General features: G+C 36.2%; 1 protein-coding gene and 1 long non-coding RNA gene across 2 annotated transcripts in view; one reads left to right on the top strand and one right to left on the bottom strand.

The window, feature by feature from the left end:
* LOC125666815 (dipeptidase 1-like) overlaps positions 1-7,275 on the bottom strand; it is an 85,990-nt gene extending 78,715 nt beyond the window's left edge. The window contains exon 1 of the mRNA XM_048900110.2: positions 6,686-7,275. Within this exon, the coding sequence (XP_048756067.2) occupies positions 6,686-7,077 (392 nt within the window). The 5' untranslated portion in view covers positions 7,078-7,275. The remainder of the gene's footprint in view (positions 1-6,685) is intronic.
* On the top strand, positions 6,025-11,893 carry LOC130050939 (uncharacterized). The gene is made up of 2 exons (XR_008799328.1): positions 6,025-6,126; positions 11,530-11,893. It is a non-coding gene; the product is annotated as an uncharacterized LOC130050939 (long non-coding RNA).
* The last annotated feature ends 1,131 nt before the right edge of the window (positions 11,894-13,024 follow it).

The following is a 13,024-nucleotide window of genomic DNA, read 5'->3' as shown; positions in this document are numbered from 1 at the left end:
GCAGTACAGAAATACTTTTGACCCTTGAGTGTAGAACATTTCAGGAACTATACCTTCCAATGAAGACAGGTAGTTTTGACATCGTGTGTATTTAGTGATTGCATTTGATCTCGCACTAGAGATCGCCAGGGAGAAACCACAGGGGAGAAATCACAAAAATTGTATGTTTGCATTTACCTAAAAAATAAAAAAAAAATCTTTTAGAAATAATGTAATTTGATTTAGTAGCTGTCAGTAAATATATACTGTTATTAGTATTACGTAATCATGATGCTAATATTTACGTAACGTTTGTCCAGCGGAAGTGATCGCCAGGGAGAAACCACAGGGGAGAAATCACAAAAATTGTATGTTTGCATTTACCTAAAAAATAAAAAAAAATCTTTTAGAAATAATGTAATTTGATTTAGTAGTTGTCAGTAAATATATACTGTTATTAGTATTACGTAATCATGATGCTAATATTTACGTAACGTTTGTCCAGCGGAAGTGAGAAAAGTGTGTACTTCAGGCTCTTACCACGACCAACAGGAAGCTTCCATGCCTTTCCGGAAGTCCAGCACTGCAGAGAGTATTTATGTCTGTTCTTTTAATACTACCGGTAAATGAACCCGCAGGAAATCGTCAAACTTTTCCATCGACGCCGTCTAACGGTCTTGGAAAAAAGTTTTTCTATTTCCTGATACGGTCGTGGGCGGTTCTTCTTTGTAAATTAGGTAAGTATTCGTTTTGGAAAATAGTGGGTGTTCTGATGGCGGTGTCCGATAAAATGGCAGTCAATTTGAAAAGTGATCAGTTTACACTATCAGTAATGTTTTGTCGCAACGCGGAAGGGGACATAGAAATACTGGCGTCCGTCCGTCCCATCTGACTTTGTGGACGCAACTCTTCTGAAACCGTTCAACAGATTTTGTTCAAATTTTGTAGGATTGTTAGTCGACATATGTCATTGATCATATTGCACCGCCATTTTGATTCGTCAAATTTTACAGGAGTTATGGGACTTTGTTAAATTTTTACATACTAAACGATAAGAACACTTTGTGGACACAACTCCTCCAAAACCGCTCAACGGATTTCGTTCAAATTGTGTAGGATTGTTAGTCACCATATGTAGTTGATCATACTGCGCCGTCATTGTGCTTCGACAAATTTTACAAGAGTTATGGGACTTTTTTGCGACGGTAGGGGACATGGCTACGCGTAGCAATCTTGTTGGGTTTTTTTTTGGGGGGGGGGGGAGGGGGTCTTTGAATTTTTTTTATGCTGAGGACTTATGAACTATTAATGAGTTAAGTCGTATTCAAATTAAATTTTACATTTATGCGTTTATACTTTGGTGATTTTAAAAAGCGCTTTGGAGCGGTTCTGCAATTTTCTGCTTCGTTGCCGAGGTATTTTAACTGTGGTGAATGCACAGATTCTTCTAACTACATGTATCTAACCTCACTATCTCAATACCATGAAACCTGTCTAATCCGACGTACTGTGGGAAATAATATGTTGGTTTAGACAGGGTATCGGATTACTCAAGTGTTGAATATTATGTTGTAAAATCAGTGTCAGATGGATAGGATTCAACAAATTCATAGTACATGTACATATATAGTGCTTAATATTTTCCCCTCAGCTGACTTGTATATGTAATCAATAAAAAAGGTGTTCAATTATCATCATTCTTTACATTGTATAATTTATAAATATAATATTGATATGATAAATATATGTACAATATGAAAGGTGAAGATAACGAACAGTGATCAATCTCATAACCCCCTATAAACAATACAAAATAGAGAGCTGGGCAAACATGGACCCCTGGATATACCAGAGATGGGATCAGGTGCCTAGGAGGAGTAAGCACTATCGACAGGTAACACCCGCCATAAACCCTATATCTTGATCAGGTAAACGGAGATATACAGAGCGGTATATTTTATTGTTAAGAAAAAAGAATCAATGGTTGTTGGTTTTTTTTAATTGAGTCTTTGTTATGTCTAAATTCATTTCTGCACAGTTGATCTATTGTGTACATAAGCATATAAACATATATTAACTTTGGATTATTACACCGACTGGAGTCTTGAACAAAACAGGGACCTGTTTACCTGGCCTGCGGCTAATCATAGTACGTTAAACAATCCCTATAATTATGTCGGATTACCCGGGTGAAAATGCAATGTTGTGTTGACACAGTAGTACCGGAATTCGGGATATACAGTAGTCGGATTGTACGGGATTTTATTGTATTACAATGAAATGTTTGGAATAAATTATTAGGTCGGAATTGCCAGTGTGTCAGATGCCAGTGTGTCAGATTGTACAATGTTTTATTGTTTGAATATCATAAAGAAATATTTGGGATTAAAATATTAGATCGGAATTGCCAGTGTGTCGTAGTGGACAGTGGGAACCACTGTATTGAGTATACGAGAGCCTATATAAATTATGCAGGATCACGTTTTAGGAGCACGTTGTACATAATCCAGTGGTTACTTGAAATACACATGTACATACTACATGATTGTTATCGTGAAGAATTGATACATATCGACCTGTACTAATTTATCTAAAGTGGCTATTATCAAATGAGGTTTTCTCCACCAGAAGTCTGTGTTGAGACTAACTCTGGTGTTCCGGTCCGAAAGCGTCCATATAGAAAATTAATTTATTATATCTTGTTTAACGTCTCTCTCGAGAATTTTTCACTAATATGGATACGTCACCAAGAACGGTGAAGGGCTTCAAATTTAGGCCTATTCTAGGCGCTTACGGCCATTGAGCGGTGAGGTTTCTTTAGCGTGCCACACCTGTGACACGGGACATCCGTTTTCAATGTCATCTCCGAGGACCCGTGACATTCACACCTGATGCCGAGCGTTTTGGCGATGGAACTGTCACTGCCTATTTAAACGACCTAGGTCTGTCGCCGCCTGGATTCGTACCCAGACCTTCCGCATGCGGGGCGAACGCTCTACCTCTAGACCACCACGGCGGTCCCATATAGAAAAACTCGCACACAAATTGCATAATTGTATATAAGTATATACACCTATCTGTATTTAGTCAACATCCGTGCAAAATCTCAATGAAATTATAGAAGAAATGTATACTGCAGGATACATGTAATTACCAGCTGAAAATGCTTTGAGTTTTAGCAACATTAACATTCAACTAGAAATTCAATATGAAGAATTTGTGACTTTTTGCAGTCATCACTCTCACAATCTATCAGTAATGATAATAATAAAAGCTGGTGGGGCATGACGGATTAATGTATTTTTCATATCAGCGGCAATTTTTTCTCTCGAAAGGATAAAGAGATTTACACATATTCGTTATAGTCATTTTAAGAATGTCTCAGTCAAATAGAAAATGTAGGAGAGGTTACTGTGGCATTTTAGAGTGATTGACAAGATTGTGGCGGCTCAGTTCCTCACCTTCTTGTGGGCGACTGTGTGTCATGTGATTAGTCCGTCTGTTTTTAAAAACTCTAATTGGCCAATTTGTAGTTATCAGTCAATTTTCCTAGTTTAATTAATGAGTCCATTACTCAGCCAATTAACTGTTATGTAAGATTATGTAATATACTATGTTAGTTGCAAGTCATTTTATAGTTTTGAGGTAAATGCCAATTTGACACAATTATTTTTTCTTATCCTTTCGTACGATGGTAATGTACATGTACAGCAAAAACAGGCTGCAAATTATCAGAATTGAGTTTCTTACATTCTTTGGGCAAATTTTGGATATGAATATTTCCAATGCATTGTTAATGCTTTGTCAATTAAAGAATGTCGTAACACACAACTTTGGATTGAAAGTTAACCACGGTCCACACCACATTCAACAACAAAGAACAGGTCACTGACCAATCGATATCCTCTTAGGTATCACTGAACATTGCAAGTACAATCGAAGTTATTGCTCTTTGTTCCTTTGAAACGTAAATTATAGATCTATTTTGAAAAAATATGAATAGTCAACATGATTGTTCCATTTTTTTTTTTTCATTTTATTTTTTTTTTTTTGATAAACTATGATGTCAATATGACAAACTTCAGCGAATTATTTATGTTCTTGGTACACTGATTTTGACTACGGTTAACTCTGTTTACCTCATCAAGATACAGGGCCCACGACGGTTGTGACCGGTCGACAGGTGATGCTTACTCCTCCTAGACACCTGATACCACCTCTGGTGTGTCCAGGGGTCCGTGTTTGCCCAACTCTCTACTTTGTTTTACTTATAGGAGTTATGAGATTGATCACTGTTCGTTATCTTCACCTTTATAGGAGTTATGAGATTGACCATTGTTCGTTATCTTCACCTTTATAGGAGTTATGAGATTGATCACTGTAATGCATCGCTTTACTCTCATATTTTAAAAAGTGAGGGGGGGGGGGGGGCTAGTCAATATATGAACTTTGCATATAATAATAACGACAGTAGTTGTTACAAAGTAATGGGGGAGGGAGAGACGTTTTGCTACATATGCCTGCATCACCGTTAGTGTACATGTATTTAACATTAGACAGAATTCTAGACATTAAAATTCTCATAGACATGTTCAGAAATTAAGTTTCTTTAGTAACAGTTGATTTAAATCCGAAACGTTGCGCTTCGACGTACTCGGCTATTTTTTCCGTCGGATCAATACCTTTGATGCAACTGACTAACTGCATGATACATGCACATTCGAATGATAAACATTACAATTTTAATTAGGAAAATATGATAATAATATGATTTGGTAATGGGAGAGGGGTTAAAATCCCAATTTGCAAATTGAATATTTCTTTAATTTTATGAAGGTCGTTAGAAATTAAACAATCATGTATACAAAATAGGCCTATATGACAGTGAGTATATGTATACACAGAAAAGGGATGGGTTATTATTGGACCCTTGGAGTTCCGACCCCTTGTTATAAAGTGCAATACCAATAATGAATTTTAGCCGAGTTGCAACGAAGTTGAACTCGGCTATTGGTTTGGTGATGTGGGCGGGCGGGCGTCAACAATTGGTTCCCGGATGATAACTCGAAAAGTTTACAATCTAATCAAATCAAACTTTGATATATTGTTGGATACTAGGTAAGGAAGACCCCTATTAATTTTGGAGAAAAATGGTGAAAGGTCAAGGTCACAGTGATCGAAAATAAAATGAAAATTTCAGAAAAATTTGGTTTTCGGATGATAACTCAGAAAGTGTAAATCCGAATCAAATGATACTTACAGATATTGTTATGTACCAAGTAAGAAAGACCCCTATTGATTTTGGAGAAAATAGGTCAAAGGTCAAGGTCACAGTGACCGAAAATAGATTGAAAACTTCAGACAAATATGGTTTCTGGACAGTAACTCGAAAAGTTTAAAACTGAAATTAGTTTTTCACAATTGTAAATATGCCACATCATTCCTGACTTTACAATGTATCCCATGCAACTCAGCTCATGCACCCCTGGGTGCATATATTGATTTTTTATAAATGATCTGGATTATGCATCATCACGTAAACCCGGAAGTATATGCTTACATGCCTACACGGGAAAAAATGTAAAATACAAATGCATGGGAAAAATAAATTTCAAGGCATTTAAGGGACAAAGTGAGTCCATGATTTGTTTGAAATTTATACAAATAAGTGAATAGATATGTCATTAGTGTTATAGCGTATTTTACAACAATGATTAAACGAATGCATGTATATGCACTGTATTCATGGTTTGAAACGTTGGTTGTCGAATTTTATCAATATCATTTCATTTTCTTATATCTTTTTTAATCCTTTGAATTTAATTTACTCATTGATGGAAACTTGACTCACTTGAGCAGATCGATACATGGCATTTAAAATTCTACAAAATGTAGGTGTTTTATGTTATTTCTTATATTATTGTTTTCCAATTTTAACTTACATGAAAGTTAATAAAAATTATCTTATCAATTGTTTTCACATTCTAGGAATTTTCTTTACGTTACATTAGAGATCGGGCTCAAAATTTCCATTATTTTAAAACCATGAGGAAATAATGAATGAATATTTCTTTCCATGGTAGGATTAATTTTAAATCTACCTCCATGGAGAAAATAGTTTTAAAACATCAGACATAAATCGCAATCGTAAGTATTACGACTACAAAAGGTTTCGTGAAACACTCGTATGCATGCGCGTCAAAATGATCGCAAACGTAATCGCACGTTTACGGTCTACGATCGGTTAGTGAAACGGCCGCCTTGGAAGATCTCATGTGCCATTTTCGATTTTATCTGTAGTAAACTCTAATATCTTTGTTTTTAGAAATGATTTTTTCCAAAAGTTTTGTATACATATAGATAGTTAAACACAACCCCTAATGGTTACCCAAGAACATTCATCCCCACCCCCCACCCCCACTCCCGAATAACATCCATGTTTACCACTAACAATTACTTTCGCAATGTTTAACACAACAAGACCCAATGTTTACCACCAAGGATTCTCATTAAATACAGCAACTACATTGTATGTTTATTCCAACAACTTCTACCCAAAATCCCACAATGTTTACCCAAATCACCCTCAATGTTTACCACAATAACTCAGTATTTTAACCAATCAGATGTAACTCTGTTTTCTACCAAAGTGCATGGGAAATATCAATAGAACTGAATTAGGTCCGTGATATACATATGCACCTACCCGTCAATCAGTGGGTAACTCTCTAGAACACAATTGGCCACTTGTAGGTCAGTTGGGTGTGCTCCATACTGTTCCGAACAGGTAGTGGCTACTCTTTCTGACGTCACTTCTGGTTCCGGTCTTGTTGAGTCCGGACATATTATTACCTGTGGTTGGCACGATTGAGTTTGTGGCGGATAAGAGTGTTGAGTTCTGGCGGTTCCCAGCTCCTGGTGGTTGGGTTTTCTGTCCTCTTTATTCGCAACAACGCCAAGCGCAATTGAAAGGGAAAGGATGATCGCCAAGGCAGCTGCACCGAAAGCGTAAATGATCCGTTTGTTCATCACGTGACTCGGCGCGGGAACGGAGAGGTTGGACACGAGATCTGTCTGCGGGGAATACGACGTGGGCATTTCAGATCTTCGAAATAGTGAAATGATTGAAAAAAGACTTTCTATAAACTCGTCCTCAATCTTATCACTAAGAAATTTTAACAGAATTAATTTACGACACGTGATCACAATCCTGTATTCCTATTCGATTGAAAAATATTCACGAGTACATTCTGCTGTTATACATACTATCAACCTGTCGGACTACTGGTGTGCTTGTCTCTAAATTAATTTATCAGCCTGAACATTAAACAGATACCAAAGTATGCAAATGATAGCAAGATTGGTATTATATATTGTGGAGGAAGTATGGTATTTAGCGAAACAAAAATGAGGTCACGACTGATACTTGCGAATCAGTCTGAAATCTACTAGTAAGATAAGCAATTAGGACAAAGTTTCTACTTAGCGCAATTATTCGGATACCTGTAAAATGCGAAACGAGACCTACCGAAACGAAATATATTGAAACGAAACGAAAAACAACTAATTGAAATGAAAACGAAACAGATTGTATTTAAGGTATTCAATGTATAACGACAGTATAATGAACAATTTTGATGGATTTAAATCAACATAAATGTTTATAATAGGTGAAGTAGATCAAATTCACATGACTGGTAAATGATTAGAAGCTCCCCTTTTTGCACTTGAGACTTTTTGAAGAGTTATATGCCTTGTGTAAAAAAAAAAATAATAAATTTAAATCTAATTTTCTGAAAATTTGTGTGGTAAATGATTAATGTTTGGGAGTTGATTTTTTTCACTCGGCTCAAAGTGGTGTGGACCTTAGCACTTCTTTACAAACAGATGCAATGTTCAGCGCCAGCAGCAAATAGTTCGTAAACCGTTTATGTATCACACGTTTAAATGCATAATTTCTGTAAAATTTACTCTTTTTTTTACTTTTTGGTTAATTGAGTATGTTAATTGAAAAACGACCAAAATATCGCTAGAAATACAATTCAATGTCAACAGCGATATTTCACAATATTCAAAAATTCCTACACGCAGACAAAATATCACCCAATCACAATATATAGTACAGGTAAAAAACACGAGCCCTGCGGAATGAAAGTCCACGCTTTAGCTTGGGCTTATAAAAAATGAAATTGTGGTTTCTGGGTATCCTACAGCAGTTACGTGGACCTTTCAAATTCAATTATACATGTACATGTACAAACGTGTCCACAACGGGAAATCAAACAATGGGCAATGATAGTAGTATCAACTGATTTGTGTTAGCGTCAACTTGAAGCAAACAGAAGATATCATGAATCGCCACATTCAATGTTAGAGTGACTGCATTCATTGCCCACTTTCATGATAAAACTTCTAAGCTCGACAGCAAATTCATTTTAATCATTTTAGTATGAAAACAGCCAGTCATGTAATTTAAATTTTTTCAGACTTTCAGTTGTAAATTAAATCAAACATCGATGAAAAAACCGCACACAAATATTTTGTTGCTTTCAAGACAATTCGTCTTAAGTTTGAAAATCAAACCACACGCCAAAGAATTTCAGGGGTTTTCAATGTGCATTTTAATACACATTTCCCCATGGGCCGCGACCAATTTAGTTAAAAGCAGCATACGTCCGCTGATTGACATATAGAGCACGTATACCTCGTGTGTAACAATCGAAATTAGAAAATCGGTAAATGTAGTGAACAAAATGTCAACTTATGTTTCCTTTGCTAAATAGATAGATTAAATGATTTTATTGCTTTTTAAAGCACTAAGCGTAGCTGCGGTTTATTGTCGCCAGTTGGATTTTGCTTTCGTCATCACGTTTCCGGTTTATCGCCACCTATAGGCAAATTTATGCATCGCTGTAGTAAACAAGTCTTTTTTAAGTAGTCGTAATTTTGCAACCGATCTAGTACGGGGATAACATTCGTATCCGCAGGGGCATTTTCCCCGGAAATACAGTTCGTTAGACAGTGGATAAAATATGTATAAAAAGGTGACATTTTTGTCCTCATTCGGGGGGAAAGTGAGACGCAGAAGCATGTCATTCTTCAGTTAAAATCCCCGTTTGAATCTGCGTCTATAATAATTAAAGTTATTATTAAGTAATTCAAAATCTAAAAATGAATAGGAATCTGTACATGAAACCTTTTTGGCTAGGATGCCTTTGCATTGTTACCTTCGCATAACGCTTAGAGGTCAAGAAAATCAATACTTTTGCATGGTGCAATCTATAATAGAAGCCACAACATTAAGCTATACACGAGTCATGAGGGTTTTCCATTTGTGTTTTGAATGTTGTTCCCGACTCAGTAAAAATTTTGTCCGACACAGCAAAAATGTGTGCAACACAGTAAAAAAAATTAACTGATCCGCGTCGATCGTGAACGAGAAAGAACTTGTACACGATTATGTTTTGACAGCGAAAGACAGAGATCGGTGTCTCGGAGGGACGATATTGCGTAACTGATTACACATCCCCCGATCATATATGTTAGTAGGTCATGCAGGAATTTAGAGGATGCAACGGTGTAACTTAGGCTTACCTTACTATTTCTAAACGACCAAGATATTCTTCAGAATCATCGTTAACACAATCAAATTTGATATCGTTATTTAGTTTCAAAAATGAGACTGAAAATAATGGTCTTGGGGGAGGAAAAAGACAAAAGGTATAGTATTATAGGTCTGCGATTACGGAAGACAATGCCCCGGTTTCAAGTCTTCAAAACAACCCCTGGAATTTTACGAGGGCTGTTTACTGAAATACATATAGTTAGAACAAGTGTTTGATAAACATTGCCATTGTGTCAAGCATAAAAGTAAAATGGTTTGCGGTCCACAGCACGCTACACACAATGAAAAGTAATCGTGTTTTCAATTTGTTTGTACTTCAAACAAACAATTGACAACGATAGTCCTGTATTTCCGAACGTACAAAGGATGAGGGATGGGAAGGGGGCATGGTTTTTTCTGTCGTTCCCTGTCCCCACATTTTGTTTTCGTTGAACGATCTTTTCATATAAAAAATGCATTTAGTTTTTCGGCGTGATGCCTCTTCATTATTTCTAACAGCGGTTTGAACATTACCGTTTGAAAATTACTTTTGTAAATTTTAAGTGCCTTGCTTGGGATTCTCATTGAGCTTATACATTTACATGTTGTAAATATTATATATTTATTACGAGTCACTTCTGTTACGTTTTTTTTTTTTTCATATTAGAACTCCTACACAAGCTGCGAATCTTATGCTTTTTAGCTCATCTGAGCTGAAAGCTGAGATGAGGTGAGGTAAGGTGACAATAGGGGATCAAAGTTTTACATACAAATATATAGGGGAAATCTTTAAAAATCTTCTCGAAAACTACTGGGCCAGGAAAGTGGAAATTTACTTGAAAGTTTCCTGACATAGTGAAGATTCAAATTTGTTAAAATTATGGCCCCCGGGGGTAAGATGAGGCGACAATAGGGGATCGAAGTTTTACATACAAATATATAGGAAAAAATCTTCTCAAAAACTACATGTACTGGGCCAGAAAAGCTGACATTTACATGAAAAATTCCTGACGTAGTGCAGATTCAAGTTTGTTAAATGCGTGACCCCTGGGTTAAGGATAGGGTCATAATAGGGGATCAAAGTTTTACATAACTAATAAATAGAAATTTAAAAAAAAAAAATGTTTTCCTTGTGAACCATTGGGCTAAAGAAGTTTACATTTACACAAAAGCTTCCTGACATAGTGCTGATTGAAGTTTGTAAAAATCATGGTCTCCAGGAGTAAGATGGGGTCATAGTAGGGGATCAAAATTTTACATACATATATATAAGGAAAATAATTAAAGATCTCCTTCTGAAAAAACACTCGCCAGAAAAGTTTACATTTACATGAAAGCTTCATGACCTAGTGCAGATTCAATTTTGTAAAAATCATGGCCCTCTGGAGTAGGTTGGGGCCACGATAGGGATCAAAGTTTTACATGCGAATATATAGGAAAAATCTTCAAATATGTGCCAAGGTGACTCAGGTGAGCTATGTGGCCCATGGGCCTCTTGTTTGCTAATGTGATTTGCATTTTCATATAAAGAACTGTTTTATAAAATTCAAACAATAGCAATGTGTATTATGTCTCATTCAGACAAACAGGTGAGTTTCCTTTGCAATATGAATATGAGCTTTTACACAAGGAGTGTAATATACACATGTTGATGAGTACAGTGTTTAATGTACCTGTGTACAAACTCTTGAAGGTTTTTGGGTGGGTTTTTTTTTTTAGATTTACATATAACAAACAATCACTACAATGCTTAAATGTAAATCCGTGCATATATGTTTGTCTAATTTATCATATTCGATTTAGTATATCCTCTTCCACTAACTTTCATGTTAAAAATGATTTCTTTCCACTCTTGTTGATAACACAGCATTCAGTTTCAGAGTTATTAATATTGCACATGTATGATGAACATCTTTTTTAAATAACTTCCTAAATTTTGTTTTCAGTTATACATGTACATGGATTCACATTCTCTCCAACCTGATTTTGAATTGAAATCAACTTCATTATTGATTACAAGAAATAATTCCACTTCCATGGTTTGATTGCTATATACAGATAATTATGCACTGGATTCTGTAGTACAAGTCATACAGATGCATGTTTATGTATGTATTTAAATGATTTCTGGTGAGGTGATGAAATGGATGTAAAGTGTTTCATAGACCTGCATTATTGGTGTGTTTTGACATGAATATCTGTGTCACTTGTTAGTTATTGTATGTGGTTATGTGTATATTTTTCTTTTTTGTCCAGTTGTTTGTTTGTTCCTTTCTATCATTATTTGACATACATATATGTATCAAACTATTGATTTGTTTCATTTTAGTTGTATTCTAAAAAATATTTAATACACTATTAAACTGGAACACAACAGTAAGTTAGTTGCGTAATAACAATTGAACACTTTTTTAACCGAAAATTACCATTACAACTGTTTTCACATTTTCTAAGAAAACTTGACATTTCCAAAAATATTTTTCTCTACAACATAACATCTGTAAGAGAAAAAAATTGCATAGTCATGTAGAGCATTTCATGATCCAGGGTGGGGGGGAGGGGGGCGGCGGAGCGGAGCGGATCAGTAACCTTTGACTTGGAAAGATGAGGGGGGGCCAAACTGGGTATAAAGTGTTTATGTGTAAGTTTGCGAAATTTAGGCCTTTGTTCGACGCATACGGCCATTGAGCAGTGAGGGTTCTTTAGTGTGCCACACCTACTGTGACACGGGTCATCCGTTTTTTAAGGCCAGCTCCGAGGACCCGTGACATTCACACCTGATGCCGAGGGTTTGGTGATGGAATTGTCACTACCTGTTTTAACGACCTAGGTCTGTCGCGGCCGGGATTAGAACCCCAACCGTCCGCATACAGGGCGAACACTACCTCTAGACCACCGCAGCGGTGGTAATGCTATTAATACTAAATTCTGATCATAGATATTTAAAAAAAGAGCAGGTGTCCTTTACCAAAAATGTAAATTTCATGATCCAAGGACAGGGTTTTAGTTTCGGGTGGGACCAAAATTATTATAGTGACCATTGTTTTTAACAACATCATATAAAGTTTATATTTCAACATGTTGAAAAGTTTCAGGACATTTTTTCCAATCCATATTTGTTATTTCCTTACAGGAAATGTATTATTTAGTTTTGCGAAAATAAAGAATAACGCATGAACTTTTTTTTTTTTTTTTACTGTTCCTGCTCATTAATATTACAGACAGAATTCATGAAGTCAGGGCCCGTGGGGATCCGGGTTAGAATAGGTCCCCACTAACCCTAGCTTGTCGTAAGAGGCGACTAAATGGGGCGGTCCTTCAGATGAGACCGCAAAAACCGAGGTCTCGTGTCACAGCAGGTGTGGCACGATAAAGATCCCTCCCTGCTCAATGGTCATAAGTGCCGAGCATAGACCTACATTTTGCAGCCCTTTACCGGCA

Source organism: Ostrea edulis, chromosome 10 (assembly GCF_947568905.1).
Source record: "Ostrea edulis chromosome 10, xbOstEdul1.1, whole genome shotgun sequence".
NCBI lineage: Eukaryota > Metazoa > Mollusca > Bivalvia > Ostreida > Ostreidae > Ostrea > Ostrea edulis.
This window is presented reverse-complemented; position numbering and strand designations above follow the sequence as displayed.